Below are 19,301 nucleotides of genomic sequence, written 5' to 3' on the forward strand. Positions count from 1 at the left end.
ATTTTCAAGAAATTAGCAGATTTAGAAATTATATGGGTTTTTTTTAAAAAAAGCTTATGAAAATGTTCAGAGAAACATATTTTTTATTACCATAACAGACTATTTAAAATATTACATGAGATTATTATACTTGTAAGCATTTTTTCAGGTCATAAAAAACCTAACTTACTTTTTTTTTGTTTTTCATTTGTTTGTTTATTGTTTTTTGCTAATTTTCCAATATTTTTGCAAATTTATTTGCAATTTTTTGGGTTATTTCTTTTTTTGTTTTTAAAGAAATTAAGCCCATTTGCAGCAATCTTAATGAGAATTAATTTTAAAATTTTAGATACTGCCAGGTGCACTGTTTTAAAAATCTTTATATGCAGAGTAACAAGCAACTAACTGTCCAATTAATGTTGTAGAGTAAGAGTGCAACACTTTATCAACACAGAATTAACTAATTTCATCCTGCATGAATGAGTTAAAAAATAAACTTTTGTGTCAGAGAGTCGTTTTCCTCTCACCTGATCAGGTTCTGCAGGAGCTGTCTGCTGGAGCTTTTTCTCCTGATGGACTCTGACATGGTGGACTGGGCTGCTCCTGGTCTGTGGTCCTGATTCTGGCTCTGGTTGTCGTGCAGCCTGTGGTCCCTGGTCTGACCTCGGTCCTGGTCCTGGAGGCTCAGATGTTTTCCTTCAGCTGCTCTCTCGCTCTTCTTCATGCGTCTCTGCGGCTCGCGTTGGCCCCTCTCTCTCTGTTTGGTTGCAGCTCTCTCCTCCCTCCATGTGGTTCTCATTGAAGCGTTCTGACCCTCCCTCTCTCACCCTAACGGGGGTCATGTGACTCACCCATGGGGGAAAGTAAGATGATATCATATCAGTGGATCAGTGACAATACTATACGCATGCATAGTGTTCAAACTGTGAGGCGAGTGCCAAAGTGAGAGACAGCGACGGTACGTCAGTGTTTACATTTTGAGACCGGTCATAAGAGAAATAGTCAATTCTTGTGTCACTTACTGTGATTAAAAAATGCAACTATTACTGCAACATACAGCTTTAACTCTTTTTTGTTTACTGAATATAAAATACATTTTGCTGTACTTATAGAAAGTGACCTGGTTGGAAACCTTCTGGGTAGTCTCTGAGAATCTATTAATTTACATTACTTTTACCAATGGATATCTTTTAAAAAAATATATAACTATATTTATAATTATCATAATTATACGGTTAAGGAAGGTTTTTCAGGTCTTGTCTGCCTTATTTGCTTTTTCTAGGTATTTTTCTTATACTTTTTGACCCATTTCTTGCTAATTTTTGGGTCATTTTTGTCATTGCTTATTGCCTTCTTTCCATGTTTTTTTTAAAGAAATCAAGCCAATTTGCTCAGGTTTCATAGGGTTACGGGTTAGGGTTAAGTGATTTACATTTTGCACCCGCTGCATCCTTCAGTCGGCCCAATAATCCCTGATGGCTGACTCAGTTTTCAGCAACATGTTGAATGTTCAAGTTGACACTCGGTAATTGATTCGTTTTCTGTTTTCTGTTGAATTCCAGGTAGAGGAGAGAAATCCTGGAAGTGTCTAATCAGTCAGCAAAGATGATAAATAACGGAGAATATAACATTTTAAAAACAACTTAAGGTCAAGAGTTTAAATGAATTCATGACAGACAAGACCGGGGTGTTTCTTTGATTTGTGTGTTTTTCTCTTAAAGTTTCAGGTGATCGAATACACTAATTTATCTTCATCCTTCATCCTATTTATATCAAAGCACTAAGATAAAAGAAAGGGGAAATATCCTTTAAGAAGTACTAGGCAGAAATTTCCCCTAAGAAAAACAATAAGAAAAACATTTAGACTCATACAAAAGTTTCACTTCTGACCCACTAGAAGTGTTTGGCAGTGTTTTTATCTGCAGAGACTCTGCCCACTGCCTGTATTTTCTTATTTTCATCTTATTTTGCTGTGCTCAGGACGTTTCTGGGCACAGCGTGCAGGTGAGGTCAGAACGAAATGAAATGGTGCCAGCGACCAGGTGTCAGACAGTAAGCACACATCCAAGAGTCCTGACATATCGATTGTTGATTAATGTCGGCCCTTGTTGGCTGTCTTTGGACAATTTAGCATGTTGAAACAGCATCGGAAACTGTTGAGCTTGTCGGTGAATGAAATCACTCTAAATGGCAAATCAGCTCAGCACATGAGAAATGTAAGTGAGGAAAGCAAACAAACGGCTAAAGTCATGAAGATGTGAGATTGAAACAGTTATTGCCTGTTGGGTAAGATGAATTTCTTAGCCATTGAGTTTTTGTTAGCAGAGATGATTCATAATCATTTGTGTTAATGAGCAGGTTTCCATTACAGATTTGCACAAGACTTCAGCGATAATTTCAAAATGTCAATAATCTAAGATCAAAGGCAACGTAGGTGTTAATGGAAAGGCAAGCACATGATGGATTTCTGGGAGGTGATAGTCCACGATTTCACAGAGGAATTGTGGATTAAAAACGTTCAGATGATCCGCTCAACTTTTGAGGAGTTATGCGATGCATTAACACCTCTTGTAGCGCCTGCTGCATCATGCCCTAGTTGGCTTTTTGCTGTAGACTTTGCATTGTCTTCAGGTGCAACTTTTTGACCGAGACAAAGCGTGAGGTACGTGAAGGTAAAGCAATAGTCTGTCTTCTTCACCACGACTTCTTTGATGTTGGTTTGGTGTGTCTGGTCATATAAAGGAAGCAACAAAAAACTGTGGGCTCAGTGCAGGAAAAATACAGTGTAGGGGGGATGCCAAGCTGACAAAGCTTGTTCAAAACATTTGTGTTTCTAGAGCTGACTTTTACTTTCACTAGCTTGCAATGTACGCACAAGCGGTGTGGTGAAGTGCTCAGCAGCTTACCTGGAAGAGTGGGCGTCCCATACACGAAAACCTATATCTTTGCTGCAGTAGGTGCAGGTTCGATTCCACCCTCGACCTCTTTGCTGCATGTCATCTCCTCTCTCTCCCACTTTCACACTGCATCTGTCCTATCTAAAAAGGGCATAAAAATAATAATAAAAATAATAGAAATACTACTAATAATAATAATAATAATAATAATAATAATAATACGCTTACAAAAAAGCAGTGTTGTGAGAAGGCCAAGTGTAAATGCTGTGTTAACAAACAGTGACCAGGCAATCTGCATGGCATGCCTTTATATTACAAAAAAAAAGATGTACTTACATTTTCTGCAGATTGCAGCACTTGCTTCGGGCCCAGGACCTTTGTTGCAAAAAAAAAAGGAAGGCAAAGCCCTGCCAGATCTTATGATAATTTCTATAGGATTAAGACAACTATAAATAAAGTGGGCCACTTTTCTAATATAATGTATGTTAATTTTAAAGGAATTTTAGAAAAAACAGTCAAAAATTAAGAATTGGAAATTACTGCTTTATAACAACACAATTGATCTTGTAAACATGAGTCATGTAAACAAATTAAAATAAAAACATCTGACTGTAGTGTAATAATATAATAATACTGATGACATAAAAACATAACAGCAGTTAACTGACTTGAAATAAGAACATAAGTTCAGGGGAGAAAAGCCTTTGTGTATAAAACTCAAATGTGAGCAGCAGCCTGAGAACGAGGCTGAAGGAGTAATGAGTTTCGCTGGATCTGGTTTCTGTTCAGCGGGTTATGAATAAGATATGGCAGCTCTGAACAGGAGCAGCTGCTGGAGGTGACGAGCTGATCGGCTCCGTCCAGCTCCAAATACTGAGTGTCATCAGAGCATCAGGGCCCATCGACACCACCCAGGCCGCTGCTTGTTTGTTTGCTCATTTGTCTCTGTTTAGATTCTCAGATAAGAGACTGAACACAAAGACAGAACTTTTCTCTTTAAAAACTCTCCAGCTATCAGTCCAACACACACAGATGTGCATTAGGTCACACAGGCATTTCCAGCCAACACTGATTTACACAATCTCTTACACACATACACACAGCTTTCTCTCTCGCTCGCCCACCCCCCAAATCCCACCGGGACCTTGAAACACTCACAAACACTCCACAAAACGGTTGCCACGACTACACTCCCACAGCACTTAACACAGTCTGACTGTTGTAGCAGCTCGGCAAAGAGGCTGATGATGACGAACTGAGCTGCCGCCCTCTCTCTCTAACAGACACAGACACACACGCAGACACACAGCAACACACACACACACACACACACATACACAGCCCCCGCCCGCCAACTTCAACACTTTCTCCAATATTTCCCTCAGAGAAGGAGTTCAGTTCAGGGAATTAAAGCGCAAAAACATACAAAGTGTTACTGTCCTGTGTGAAAAACCTCATGGCTGATAGCTCTTTGATTTTCAATGGAAGGACCGTTCTCCCTATTTATCAATATGTTGATAATTATTAGGCCTACATACACATACATTTTAACTTTTTAGGTCACATTCACCACGGTTAACAGATTTTCAACATCTGAATGGTAACTATACAACTACACTAGAAAGAAAAGTTCTAAACTTTAAGATTGTCAAGAAACAAAGCTCATTTTTGACACAATGTGGGCAATTTTTCTGCAATAGCTATTCCATCTTTTTACATCCATCAGTTAAATAATAATAATAATAATAATAATAATAAATGATATTTATAGTGCGCTTGTCCACCATTTCTGCACTGGATTCAAAATTGCCTTCACACACACAAGATGACAACGCATGCATGTAATGCAGTGTAATTTCATGCCATTGACTATGTTTACATGCACACTAATATTCCACTATGATTCTGAATATGACAATATTCTGAAATTTGATGCAGGTCCTCTACACAGCATATTCTTTTTGGTATTCCAAATAAGGCCTTTTTCCAAACATGACATTTTTTGATAAATGCATGTGGGATATTATCCAGAGCATTTTTCAAAATATGCATTTCAGTTGGGGTTTTTACCACCGTCTGTGACACAGTCAGCCATGTGCATTGTCTTGAATCGATTGTACACAAACTAGTGGGTCAACAGTTTGCAAGGCTGTGTGGTAGAAATGCATGCACAAAAGAAAAGCCTACATTCCTGGATGTAAGGAGAAACACACCTGCTTTAAAACATCATTGAAGACTTAGATATTAGCAGGTTTTTGGATATGCACAAATTACGCAGCAACTTTCATGCAACATTTTAAAAAAAGTGGTTGAAAGAATAAAAGAGGGAGGCTGTGTGAAAAAAATCCTATTTTGACGCAAAGAAGCACAATGGCACAAGTGGTTCCTGCCAGTCCACTTTATCCTATTTTCATGTGATAAATGACATATTCAGAAATATTAATCAGTTTGTGCAGCTACATACAACAGGAATAACACCTGCAAAACTAATGGCCCTCCCATCACCCTCAGCTGTACTTCATGTTCAGAGCCAATCAGCCAGGCTCATCATCATCAGCTATGATGGGGTGACTGGGCTCAGCCTTCAGTGGCAGAATCTGCCGTTGTTACACTGGATTTAAATGACCTTTTACTAACACAAGGAGACAAAGCATGTAAGTAAATCAGTAAATAAAAGTCTCACTGCTACTGTTCACTCTCTTGCAGTCATATCACACCTGTATTAAGTTACTGCTAATGCAATCCACATATGTCCCACTGCTGCTGCTTTACACTGAATGTGAAAGACTGGGGGCCTCTATTGTGAAGCAGTCGGAGAAAACGGTGTATCTGGCATTGAGGTTTGACAGCGAACTACAAGGTGTAGGTAAAAGACTGCAGAACTCCAATTCCTAAGCAATCTAACCAACTCCTTTTACAGTCGGGACCAATTTACAGTATAAATATTGCTCCACAGCACAACTAATGGACAAATACTCCCCAATACGCCTTTAAACGTCATAAGATTTTCAAAATATTTTACTTTGGCGCCCCCTGTTGGTAGTGACGACATGCTTAAATGAATTCATCAATAAAATTTTCCTTTACAAATATGTAAATTTGGGAATTATTCATTTAAAATTGACCTCTATCTAATAAAATGTTGTCTTAAAACTTTGTCATGTCATTAAAATTTTTCACTGTGAGTTAAAACATTCTCAATGTGAGCAGATGTGTCTCCTCAGTTCAGGTCACCTGGAGTGAACCTGCCCTTTTCACTCTTTCCACTCACTTTGTATGTTTCCATGCTGCCTTTGCATTGTATCCATTGTGCAATTTAACATTTAATCACAGTTAAGTTGACAGGCATGTTACTATTTAATAAGTTTCCTGTACAATTTGAGAACTTCCACCTGAGTTTGGGCCTGAAGGTTGCAGCTCTGTTCCCCCCTCTGAGTCAAAACAGCCCATCAGTCTCCCTCACTGAGGTAAACGTTGCCAGCTGTCCCAAAAAGACGCCGTCACGAGCAGGAAAGCAGCCGCTGCCAGTCTGATCCAGACAGATGAGGGAAGGGATTCAAAGTGAGTGACGTCAAGGAAGAGCATTCAAGAGCTAATCCGAGAAAGTTAAAGTTGATGGAGCTTCTTGGAGATGGTTCACAGCTTGGAAAGGAAACACTGCCTCAGGAGTGCAACGTCTTTGTTCAGCTCAACAAGTGATTGATGCTCGGATGTACACGGGCTGTCATTAAATCTGTTACAGGAAAATAAGAGATCACTTGGTGGAAGGCCATCTTTGTTTCAACATAAGGTGGAAATAAAAACTGCTGTGTGGGTGTAAAGTACAAAAAGGGTCACTGATCTAAAGAGCCCAGGAGCGGCTTTGAGTTAACGTTGTTTGTATTCACTTTCCTTTCAGCCCCGTGGATGGGAACGCTGTTTTGTCGGTCTGTCAGTAAAGTGCAGTGGGATTGCCGTTACATTTGGCAAAGATCATTATTGTGCCCAGTCAATGAAGCCTAATGACTTTGGTAAACTCTTGTCTTTCCTCAAGCGCCAGCAGATTAACGTTTTAATTTTTCCAGTGTTTATCTCCACATCTACTGGATGGATTTGTGCAAACATCTGTGCAGATATTCACGGTTCCCAGATGCTGAATCTGTCTGATTTTGTTGATCCCGTCTTTTCTTCTGGTGCCACTATGAGGTTTATATTTATGGTTCTCAGTGAAATGTCTACACAACCATTGGATGGATTACCATGAAAGTTGAAGTGGACAATCATGTTCTCCTTACGATGAATTGTAATAACTTTGGATATCTTCTGACTTTACATCTAGTGCCACTATCAGGTCAATTTCAATTTGTCCAAAACTTTGGTTTAAATACCTTTAAAACGAATGGCCTGCCCATCACCCTCAGCTGTATTTTGTGTTAGGAGCCATTTGGCAACACTCATCATCATCATCAGTCATCACAGGGTGACTGGGCTCAGCCTAAAGGCTCATTTATACTCCCTTTACAAATGAAAATAGATACACATATTTCAAATGTTGTAAATGTCACAGCCTTCATACTTCCATAGGCCCTTCAAGTTCTCATTAATACATCCAATAAATGGCACTAGAGAGCAGAGTCAATAGTTTCACAAAATAACAAATGAGGCGAGGTTGGAGCAGGAAATTATATTATAACGGAGGCAGCATTGCAGACAGCGAAGGTTTCTGTGGCCACTATACACATCCCCTTATTTAGTTGAAGATTTTTTCTTTTTTTACTTATTTCACTGAATTAATTTTCTTTTTAGTCTTCTATGGTTCTGTCTTGCTTGAACTACTCCACACTACCACCTACTATCTACAGTGATATGCTCACTTTTGTCTGCATATGTGAGCTCTCAGAAAACAGACAGAAGGCTCCAACCGTCTCCATCTCTACATATAAGGCCGAGTATAAATGAGCTCAGACATCCAGAGGGAGCTTGGCGATAAGCTGCTTCTCCTTCATGTCAAAAAGGGCCGGTTAAGATAGTTTGGGCATCTGATTGGGATGCTTTCTGAGTGCCTTCTAAGCGTTTTCTGAGCACAACCAGTTGGGACAACATGCTGGAGGGATGATATATCTTATCTGGCCTGGGGGCCTTAAGATCCCCAAGGAGGAGAGAGGGAGATGAAAATGGATGGATGTTTGCAGCCTCAAAGGGCTGCTAGAATGGCTGCAGACTTATAGGACCCTGACACACCAAAACAATGATTGATTGTCAGTCCAGGTCATCGGTGAGCATCTGTCACAAGTTTTTCAAGTGTATCCCACACTGTCTGCACTAGTTGAGCATTGTCGGCTGCTTTTTAGCCAATTTGGTATGTTTAACTGACGTCGTATCCAGTGGAGCTCATCGCTGAATTAAATTACTCAAAACGACGGTTGAGCTCAGTGCATGAGACGAGGAACGGAAGGGAGTAAAGCAAACAAGTCAATTATAACATTTTTTTTTTTTACATCAGTTTGGTGTGTCTGGGCCTTCAGTCTTGCTTCCATCCATCATTTGTTAAGTAAAAATGAAGAAGAACACATGGTGAGCTCATATGTTCAGTAATTCTTCTGCAATAAATTTCAAGAATGCCAGAGTGACTGGGATGTTTGGTTTCTTCCTCTGACGATCTGAGCGATTTAGGACCAGAATGTGGCCTGAGGTTTTCTGTTGGGTCACAGCTGTTGACTTCACTGTCTGTATGTGCCTGCACCAACAAACAAAACAAAACTCTGACATCAACTCTTCCAAAGGTCAAGGCAAGAATGAGTCATGTCAGCTCCGTCAACCACTTAATCAATTTTCAGCTTAACTTCTCATCCATTTAATCTCCCCTTGACACTAAACTTCAACATTTCTCCGCTTCAAATCCCTAAATACTATTACAATTAAACTAAAATGTAACTTCTAAACAAATGAATGGACAGCTACGGCTTCTCTGCTGCTGACAATACATCCACAACATCCTACGCGGAGCAGCGTATGCTAAAGGTCATCACTGTTTCCGAGCCAGCTGGAGGGTCCAAGTTCAGATTTCAAGTTTTATCAGATCTCTGTTAAGTTTGCCGCTGAGCTCAAAAACAAAAAAAACACCTTCTTCTGGTCAAACCCAGAGTTTTGGGAGAACATTCCCACGTCATGATGCAAGCACGTGAGAGGGCGAGAGTATGTTTTTCAGTGTGTCAGCAGCCTGTCAGAGAAAGTCACCTCCTGAGCATCGAACCGCACGTCACCTGGAGACCAGAGAAACCGGACCTGCTCACTGAAAGACAAACAGATGCTCATTAGATCAATCTGCAATGACATCAGCTTAATTATTCATAACCAAAAGATGCTTGAAACAAAGCATGAACATTAATACATATGGATGACTAAAGATTGCGTTAGAGGTGTTTATATTCATTTTGTAACACCGTAAATAAACCTGGGATAGTTATTCATTTATTCAGTTGGGTGGTAAGTAAACTTGGGATGGTTGTTTGTACACTAGTTGTAAATAAGTTTGGGAATTTGTTGACATAGTATATGAGATAAAAGAAAAAAGTGAAAAAGGTTTAGAAAAAGTTTTACTTCAACCCCCTCCTTTTTGGACACTGTACTTTTGTTTTGTTTCCTTGTTTATAATATGTTTTCATTTTTGGTTCGAAATAAAGTAATTCATTCATTCATTCATTCGAGTAGCTCAAAAAACTCTTTAAATATATCATACCAAAATTCCTGCTTCGTTAAGCTCCTTTAGAACAAACTATGCTCGCCACACTAATCCCAAATCTACATTGAGAGAGAAGCCAGACAAATACTTTCAAACCCTCCTCTTAACATCAATAAGATGTAATGGATATATTTTATACACTACCTAAAAAAATTAAACAAAGCCTCCCAATAAATAGATACATTTGCAATATTTGTAGAGCCAGGTGTGGTGATGAAAATAATCCCAACAATACAGAGGAAGAAATATAATCATTAACACTCAATAGTTTTGCATTAAGTATTGTATGTATTGGGTTTTAAATAAAGCTAACATGCAATTCTGAGAGACACACACACACACACACACACACACACACACAGATTCAGAGTGAGACTGGGTTTCTACAACTCTGCCTTCCTGGAAAGGTTTCCATCGCTCGCTCATAACGAGTACATGACACATCTGTGAAACATTCGTGACTGAGTAGCTGCCAGCTTCATTAAACACAGTGAGGGATTAGCTGTTAATGTTCAGGACTGGCGCTCAGAGCTTTTAATACCGTCCAGATATCCTGTTTTTATTTCATTTTTATCTGTTTCTAAAACTAGAATTATCTCGTTGGTCACTCCGGAGACAGCAGGACAGTACTCCCTTCAGCTGCTGAGCACACTGACGCTTCTGTTATGCTGGACATGCCATATGTGTGTGTGAGAGTGAGCGTGTGTGTCGGCCAACGCTGATACTCTTCCAGCTGACTTCAGTGATTTACAGAGAGTATGTTTCTCTGCACAGCAACACTCTGATCAGTGACAGGAATCAGTTTCATCTCCAGTGTTTCCATTACAACATGGACGTGGTTCACAGTGAGTTATGGACGTGTTTTTGGAGCAGCCCGCTTCACTATTAATCATTTCATCCATCGACGCTCAGCTGAACAGTGTGAAAAGAGCAGAGTGGCCACGTAAAAAAAGTGAAACAGGCTCTAGTTTTTGTTAAAGCATCAGTTTATGATATTAATGTTGTCTATGTAAACAGAAGTGTAACTATCATCGCAGGCAAACCAACAGTAACAACCACAAACTACAATCAGTACAAAATATTACAAAAAGCTAAAGTGTGAACAGTTTGTATGATTTGCATCTGAAATAAGTTAGCTCTCCCATGCTACAAGCACTCAGACACTAGCACTACCTAAAATTTAAAACTGGATTAATTTTAAATGTTGGTGGTCATCACTTATTTGTAAAACCTGACAGACAAAATATTGGCAAGTATGGCACGTCTTCTCGTATTGTGAGCAAACGCCATTTAAAACTGTGTATTTTCAGGCTGTTTGGGAGATATGTGACGACACCAACACACCTAAGCAATAGATTAAAAGGATAAAACTTTCTTTTGTTCCAATTTTTCTGTAATTGCTGTTTATTCAGACGCCAATGTTCACTGACGAAGCTGAATTATTTACACTTTGGATATGAAAACGGGGTGAAAATAATGTTTTTCTATTCGTATTATTACATTAGTGAAAACATTAACATTACACTGATGAAAACTTTCATTTTTGTAAATGCTGGTTAATGTGACAAATTTCTTGTTTTTAGCTTTTTTTTCCATTATCAGGAGCATCGTCATGTATTACAAACTGATATTATAGTATTATACTTTGTAGTGGTACTCAGCCTTGCAGTTTTGGTTTTATGTGCTGAAAGATGTCTTCTTTAAGGTATGCCACCACAATACAATGGCAGTGAATGGAATTTAGTTTAGTTTTTTGAGTTTAAATTTACATGAAATATAAAAAAAGTCCACCAAAAAAGAGAAAATGTGCTTTTTTTTTTTTAAATATTTGGGTTGACTAACTAGCATCACACCAATAGTCACTTTGCCAATGTCTGTAAAGTCACCTACATTTTAATTATAATTAATTTTATTGAATTAAAAAAAAAAAAAAAGTAGAGTTACCTTTTAGATTACTTTTTGAAATGATAGTAGATCAGTTGGTTTTAAAGACTTTTACTGAGCTGATACATGACTAAGAGAAAGTAGGAATGATGCATTTATTAGATACTGAGTCAAAGTGTATCTTAAAGCTTGCAAAGTTATTCCTTAGTATGATACATATACCATTGATGTATTAGAAGTCTACACAGGTGTTTACCATCTAAAGAAGCTGTGTATCAACATAAACCGCTAAAGCAGATGGTGTGAATGATGTCAGTATGTGCTGTAACACAGGAAGTTCCTTCTCTCAGAGCAGTCTGTGATCTCCGCACTGCCCGTATCGTTCTTGGATAAGACTCCGCAGTGCTGCCCCGCGGAGGGGCAGTCGGGCAGGTTGGAGTACAACATATCTGCCTCGTTCACCCAGAACCAATGACCGGCCAGGAAACGGAGGCCCGCCCACACCTAAAGAGAGGAAACAACTAATTAACCTCCACCTGCTATTCTCAAACCATTTTCCCTGAGGACTACCATCATTAAAGAGACGTCTTTAAAACTGTTAATAACATCAATTATAACTCTTTGTACGATTTGTTTTCTTTAAGGTTTAATTTTAGTACATCCCTAGAGAAACTATTTTTATGTGCATGATGTAATCTCAATGTAAAGTTTATGGGCTGTTCTAGTGAGTAGTGGGAAAGAGAGATGCCAATGAGCAGATGCAAGCTGCAACCCAATCGCATTCCCCGGCTTTAAAATATCGACGCTTTGTCATGCCCCTGTGCAACTCATAGCAGCTCATAGCAGAGTAAACTTAAGTACACCTGTAAGCAGGTTTAAGCGGGGTAACCCTCAAATTGCGCAAATTGAAATTGCAAACATAAAATACGACTAACCAACAAAGCCAATTTCGGAAAAAAATATCCCTGTTTTTCGCAAAAATGTTTTTACGCTTGCATGGGGTGGTTTTCAGGCGATTCAAAAAAAGCCAAATTTCGCAACACTAAAATGGAAAAACTTCTTTCACTTTTATTGGTCACATAATGTTGTAGCTGTGCACTTGTCAGTAGGAACTGACTCCCTCAGGCATGATGCAGCAGGTGCTACAAAAGGTGTTACTGCATCACATAACTTCAAAAGTTGAGTGGATCATCTGGAAGTTTTAGATCCACAGTTCCTCTGTGAAATCGTAGACCATCACCTCCCAGAAATCCCACATACCTGTCCGCTCCCATGTATAAGGGACTTGCTTTGTCATTGTCATTATCACTCACATAACACGCCTACGTCACCTTCGATTGGAAATAATGTCAGCTAGTGTGGTGGCTGCAAGATAAATAAACCTGCTTATGTCTTGAACATCTATTGTCGTGCTTCTTTGAATGTTTTCAAGAGAGAAGTTGTCGAATAACTTCACTCAATGGAAAAGTGTGTCGCAATTGTGTTTTATCCTCACTTTGAAAATATCGCTTAAGTTTTGCACCAATCTGTAGTGGAAACCAGCCTTGTGTGACACACAGATGAAACACTGTTAAACTTGATTAATGTTGTTAACAATTCAACTTTGGGCAAAAAAAAACAGAGTTTAGAAAAAAGATCATGTTTTGGGTTAACATAGCTACCTTTGTCTCATTACCTAACGGGACTAAATACATCAAATGAGTATCGTCAGTGTGTGATGACCGTACGCAAGTTGCATAACGTTATGTCAAAATAACCTTGACTTTCGGTTCCACATGGGATATGAAAGATAATATCCTGGATGAAAGTACAGTTTTGTTTGACCCATTCACCTCTGGCCAGCCACGAACCATCTCGCTATTTATATCAGTTGCTCTCAGTGTCAAATTTTGCCACGGATGGGTTTACACTGCAGTTAGTTAAAAGCCTGGTGCATCTCACACACCCTGATTAGGCGTCAACAAGCATCTCAGTTGATGCATTTCTAATCCGATCACTTGCTGAGGTGGTGTGGGACGCAACTAAGCACATGTTTTGTTGTATAAACACAAAGAGCAAATGCTTACAGCTTCCCTTCTTCTGTGGTTTCTGGGTGTGTACTCTCACAGCCCGAGGGTCCTGATTTTGACTGTTTTTGGGGTCTTTCTATGCTGAGTTTGAATGCTTCCCTTTGTTTCCTCTAACAGTCCAATAACGCGCTGGTTTTACTCTAAGTTACTGAACATTTAATGAATATAAGAGTGACAGGTTGCGTTTCTGTCTAAGTTTTGGCCACATGAAGGACTGGGGAGCTCTCCAGGAGTCACTCGACCTCTTAGCTAACACATGCTTGAATACACTCCAGTAAAAATATTGCGTAATGCAGGTTCTGCTCTTTATATTCAATCTAATCTTTATATTGTTTCATTAAATGTAAAATGGAAACGTTACAGAGCATTAAGTTTTATAGTGGAAGGGAAACGTGTTCATTAGCATTCCCGGGAGAGTCCGTCTGCTGGTAGGTGTAGACAGCGAGCCAGGAGATGGAGTGTTTTTAATACCCTAAAAAGTTAAACCCTTTAACTTTCATACATATCGCATCAATAATTTCAGATGTTCAACTTAACGATTTTGTGTGCCAAGTCTGTACTTTGCTCATTAATTAAAGGTGCAGTGTCAGAGGGGGAATACATCTCAAGGTAGAAAACAAAGAAAGATTATGCACAGAACCTGAAACCTTACATCAGGGATACTCAACTTGCTTTGTTTGAGGGCCACTTTTGCAAAATGACAGGAGGCCAGGGGCCACTCACAGCAGTCCCGTACATGCCTCTAGGATTTTAGGATGTTTCTAGGATTTTCAGGACATTTCTAAGATTTTAGAACATATCTAGGATTTTGGGATGTTTCTAGTATTTCCTGACATTTCTAGGATTTCAAAACCTGTTTAGAATTTTAGGACATTTCTCAGATTTCAGGACAAATTTAGGATTTCAGGACATTTTTAAGATCTCAGGACATGTTAAGGATTTCAGGACATTTATAGAATTTAGCTAAGACCTCTGTTAGGTGGTGCAGGGATCCTCCACTGGCACTTTATTTTTTTATAAAGAAGCTCCATTTTGATGCTGTTTTATGTATTCTGGCATCTTATTTATACTAAAAATACAAAACAATTCACAGTGTGAATCACTTTATTTTTATTGTGAATCAGAAAATGTCTGGAGGGACCTGCCATCCAATCGGAGCTTAGATTTGGTCCACGGATTATAAATTGAGTTTCACTGCCTTACACTATGTTTGCTGTTGAAAAAGAGTCTTTTTTTTGTAAACTTGACCACAAAAAACAAGAATATTTAAATTTCCCTCCAAATTATCAGCAGTTGGTGGAGATTGCTTTCCACTTTTTGCATCTTAATACATGCCACCTTTAAAAAGATCTCAGCATTTCTTACATCATCGAACATGAACCCACCTCCTCAGTGTCGGCCTCCTTGACCTTGTTTATCACGAAGTTGTGGTCTTCTCCAGGCTGCACGCTGACCAGCTCGTAACGAAGGCTGGACTGGTCGGGTGGCTGCAGGGCTCTGCAGTGCTCCAGCGCCTCTTCCCACGTCTTGTTCTCCTTCACCAGGACCAGGTTGTCCCTGAAGCAGACATAGGGAAACAGGGCGTTGCAGTTTTGGGTGTGCATCTTTTTCCCGGTGGAGGTGATGGCCACACAATCGCCGTTGTTGTTTGTTGGCTCATTCGGTGCCCAATTTGTGTACTCCGACAGTCCTGAGCTCCACTTCCATGTTAATCCTGAAGAACAGATTTGGAAACTTGAGGTGAAAGTCTGCCTGTTAACTGTCTTCAGAAAGTCTACTAAAGACAGGGGTTGAACTGTACTGAGCCAGAAAACAGAAGCAAAAAAACCTAGTGGGGAGTTTACTGTTTTCTACATGTTTGAAGATGTAGAATAACTTTGTTTTGGCATCCTTCACTCTGTCCATCTTATAGGGAGATTGTAGCGGCTGTACATGCTCAGCTCTTAACAAGCTGTGCCTTCAAGGTTTTTCATTGTGATGGAAGTTAAAGCATCTGGCTTCAAGTCATTAGAGGGAGAGTTCAGATTTTTTTGAACTGGGGTTGTTTGGGGTGCTTATCCCAAAATATATTCAGCACGCTCCCAGTTTGGAGAAGCAAGCCCTCACATATACTGTCATTCTGCAGAAAACAATGTTAACGCAGTTGAATCCAGGAGATGCCGTCTACAGCTGCCTCAAACAGTTATTTTGTTTGTTTTACTGTGTGACTTTCCGCGAGCTAAAATCACTGTTTCTGCCAATGGCCAATGTGGCTTCGATGAGATCGTAGACGAAAGCCATTAACAGCTTTCACATTGGATAAGACTGTCTGCCTGGTGAAGTAAAGTGGCGTAAATACTCAAGATATAGCATACACTTAAACTGATATTGACTTTTTAAGGTGGGACTTTTTTGGCTGACTAAAATATGTTTTGTTGCTGACTCCTATCCACAGCAGTACACTGCTGACTGCAGTCTGCTTCTCCAAACTGGGGGTGTGTTGACTGACATCTACTGTATGTGATACATTTACTACGGATAAGTACCTCATACAACCCCAGTCCAAAAATCTGAATAATCCCTTTAAGTGGTTCATGGCTGTTGTATGATGGTTGCCTGTGTCTGTAGCAATTTCTGTAGGATTTAATTTTTGTCTCTCGATGTGTAATTGTTGTTACAAAGCAACAGAATAATATTTGGAACCGCTGTGAGTAATGGAGGGATGTTGAAGATACTTTTGCTTGAGAAATTGACTTAACATATCTGGTCCAATCTAAGAAAAATAAATCACCAATGGACCATTTTCTGGACTGAATACATATCAGTAGTTCATAAATGCAAATCGGTCTTACCATCTCTGTGCAGCCCAATCCAGACCGGAAAGTCCTGTTGATTGACAACTGAGTTCAGGTTGGACATGCCTTCAAAAGTTGCCAGATCATCAAAGTCACTCTGGCAGTGCTCCCGGGCATCAGTCCATGACTTCGACTGTGGTATAAAGATGTATTCAAATTGTTGGGACTGGCGTTTGTGACAAAAGAAGAAGAAAGATTCTCCACAACTCTGGCCATAAATCCTTTGAAGAGAAATATGAACAAAAAATGTTAAAGGAAAAATGTGTCCTTTTCATTAGAAAAACATTTCAAGGTGTTTAAAGCTGACGATGTTAGTCGTGTTAGGAGGATACCAGTGTTTCTGATGTTTTAGCCCATTTACTACAAACAAAAAGCTTACAGTACTGTTAATCAAGTCATGCTTTAGATTTTTGGGAAACACTTTAAAAAAAGGTAGAAATCACATACTAAGTAAAGCTTTAAATTATTTTATCATAAATTCATACAGGACGCAGCATGAATGCATGTTGCTGCCCAGTGACAAAATGCACATCTCTATGATTTTGTGATTAATTCACATGAAATAGCTTAATAAAGGAATGAATAGTCCCATAAATAATATATAATCCTCTAAACATTCAAAAACACTGTCTAAGACTGAAACATGGTGGAAGAACAGTCTCCCTTACAGTCTGTTGGTGTAGTAGACGGTAGCGCAGCTCTCGCCAGTGTCTGGCTCGCTTGATGCCCATCTGGAGAAGTAGTTGTAGTTGGTGGAGCTGTAAGTATATGGCGAATAGGTCCAAGTCCAATATATGTTGCTGTTTGTGACTAGGTGCAGGCCGATCCATGCATGATAGTACGTCATAGTGATCAGGTCTTCATCTGACTGCGTGAAGAAGGTGGCCAAGTCACTGTTGTAAGTTGAGCTAGTCGTACAAAAAAATATATAAAAATTAAGATTTATCAGGATACAAGTGCTTAAAAACAAAAAAATACTAATAACAGTAAATGCTCACTCTCAACACATCAAATACAGACACTTGGCTAGTGGCCTTTGGCGTCAGATACTGATGCACAGAGGCACCCTTTAACTTAAAGCCTCCTGCAGACTTCAATTTTAGCAATCTTATAAGTACAGTGCAAGCTGTGCAACATCTAATAAACTAGGGTGCAACATCAAGTTTGATGTATGCAGACTGTAAAATGACCATGCTTACTGAATCACAGGCTATGACGTATATTTATTGACGTCAATACGCAAAATCAAAATGTGATCAGTGTGCATTATCCATCTGTGCTACTGATGTGGTAAAATGTAAACAAACATGGATCGGGCTCTCATTACAGTGGTATTTACGTGTCCAAAAAAGTCTGAAGAAGAGGATGGGGAGGAGAATGTTGATGCAGTCGTGATTTGAGAAAAGAGGCCAACTTGGCACGCCAATTTAGCAACGACAGCGTAACTGTTTATTAGCATCTATTGGTGCCTGGTTTCATGCTGCATTTCTATCGGTCGATATGTAGACGTAGGTCGTAACAGCAGTCACACAATGAGATGCTCATCCCTATCTTTGATCACAAGACTGTGACAACAGCCATCCTTGAAGCTCTCCCACTGTGCAACATAGGACCATCGTTTCAGAGCCGTAGATATCACCACGTTTTTTTCACATTGGTCATCGGAGACGGCCCAAAATAGCACAGTGTATAGCAGGCTTCAGTAAGAGACGCGCAAAATCTTTTTTGGTCTGAGCAACTACTGCAGCATAAAGAGTGAGAAATTCTACACAAAGCAGAGAGTCCAAGTTCGAGTAGAAACCTGTGAGGCTAAAAGATTAAGCTAATGTAGAAGTGACCCCCACATACATGAAACTGCCCAACTTTGCAGCAGAAACATGCTTACAGCCTGGGATAAAAAATGAAAAAAAAAAAGAAATTGTACAATTACTGTGAAAATTAAAGTTTATTTTGAACGGACACTGCCTGGCCATCCAGACCTGACGTTGGTGGACGACCCACAGCGTCACAGTCTGACCTAGCGTCGGTATTTGATAAGTAATAATGGACGTAGTTACTGTGATGTCACATACTGGTTCGTGGATAGCCATTTTTAAGCCTTGAAGTCGGCACTTCAGCTGCCGCCATCTTAGTTTTTTGGAGCCAGAAGTGACCATATTTGGACATGGGTGGATCTGACTCAGACTGTAGCGCTGACTCGCAGACAGGAGTCACTTGGGCCTTTATAAAATGTAAATGAGTGAGTAATAAAAAAAAGTATTACATGTTTTTGTTGTACCAGGCTGTAATAATGTTTACTTCTGCTGTAAACATGTTGGGCTTTTTAACATGGCGGTCTGCAGAGATTCACGCGCTCTTTGAGGCAGCAACAAGTTGCCATTAGAGGAACTGCAGTTTTGTTTTCCTCACTGGCTTCATTTTCAGCCTTAGGGGTTGCTGCTTAGTTCAACATGAGCAAATACAGCCGAGGCTGATGGGATGCCATTGGTTTAAACAAAACAGAGAATTGGACAAGTTAAAATTTCGACCCAATGAGGGCACTAAAAAAAAAGCTAAGGGATGATGAAAGCTATTACACTGAATTGTTTTGTGACAAGTGATGTTTTGTTTAATCTATCTAGCTTTCATTCTCTGATATTTATAGTGTTGCATTTAAGCCTTGCTTTGTATAATCCCACCACAAATTCAAATAGTTATTGGTGATTTTTTGAAAATAATTGCTTCACCTCTTGCAGGAGCTTTGAGCGCTCTGCCAGGTCGAATGACTTTGCATGTACGAGTACTGTTTCGTCACCACTGATCCCAGTCCAGTGACGGTACTGCTGATGAGGAAGAGGAGGAGGAGGAAGGGTCCCAAGAGGTCGCTCTTCATCCTTATTATCAGAATTCTGTAGTTCAGGAAAACATCTCATTGAAA

At 39.6% G+C, this 19,301-nt stretch overlaps 2 protein-coding genes across 2 annotated transcripts in view; both read right to left on the minus strand.

Annotated features, from left to right (window-relative positions):
• The window catches only part of LOC121946550 (non-muscle caldesmon-like), a 38,317-nt gene extending 37,515 nt beyond the window's left edge, over positions 1-802 (minus strand). The window contains 1 exon segment of the mRNA XM_042491163.1: positions 507-802. Coding sequence (XP_042347097.1) covers positions 507-778 — 272 coding nt within the window. The 5' untranslated portion in view covers positions 779-802.
• A 10,991-nt stretch (positions 803-11,793) lies between these two features.
• LOC121943817 (secretory phospholipase A2 receptor-like) lies at positions 11,794-19,256 on the minus strand. Its single transcript, XM_042487440.1, has 5 exons — positions 19,111-19,256; positions 17,053-17,292; positions 16,382-16,605; positions 14,936-15,264; positions 11,794-11,985 (listed from the first exon to the last, which is right to left on the minus strand). The coding sequence occupies exons 1-5, from the start codon at positions 19,254-19,256 to the stop codon at positions 11,794-11,796; spliced, it is 1,131 nt and encodes a 376-aa protein (XP_042343374.1).
• Between the last annotated feature and the right edge of the window lie 45 nt (positions 19,257-19,301).

The sequence above is a fragment of the Plectropomus leopardus genome, chromosome 1 (assembly GCF_008729295.1).
Source record: "Plectropomus leopardus isolate mb chromosome 1, YSFRI_Pleo_2.0, whole genome shotgun sequence".
NCBI classification, from domain to species: domain Eukaryota; kingdom Metazoa; phylum Chordata; class Actinopteri; order Perciformes; family Serranidae; genus Plectropomus; species Plectropomus leopardus.

Bases quoted from the DNA above. Each gene is read 5' to 3' on its own strand.
- LOC121943817 (XM_042487440.1), bottom strand. From the start codon at position 19,256: ATGAAGAGCGACCTCTTGGGACCCTTCCTCCTCCTCCTCTTCCTCATC. The intron at 17,293-19,110 runs GTGAAGCAATTA...TTGTACGACTAG, and splicing joins GCTCAAAGCTCCTGCAAGAG to CTCAACTTACAACAGTGACT. The intron at 15,265-16,381 runs GTAAGACCGATT...TCTGTTCTTCAG, and splicing joins GATTGGGCTGCACAGAGATG to GATTAACATGGAAGTGGAGC.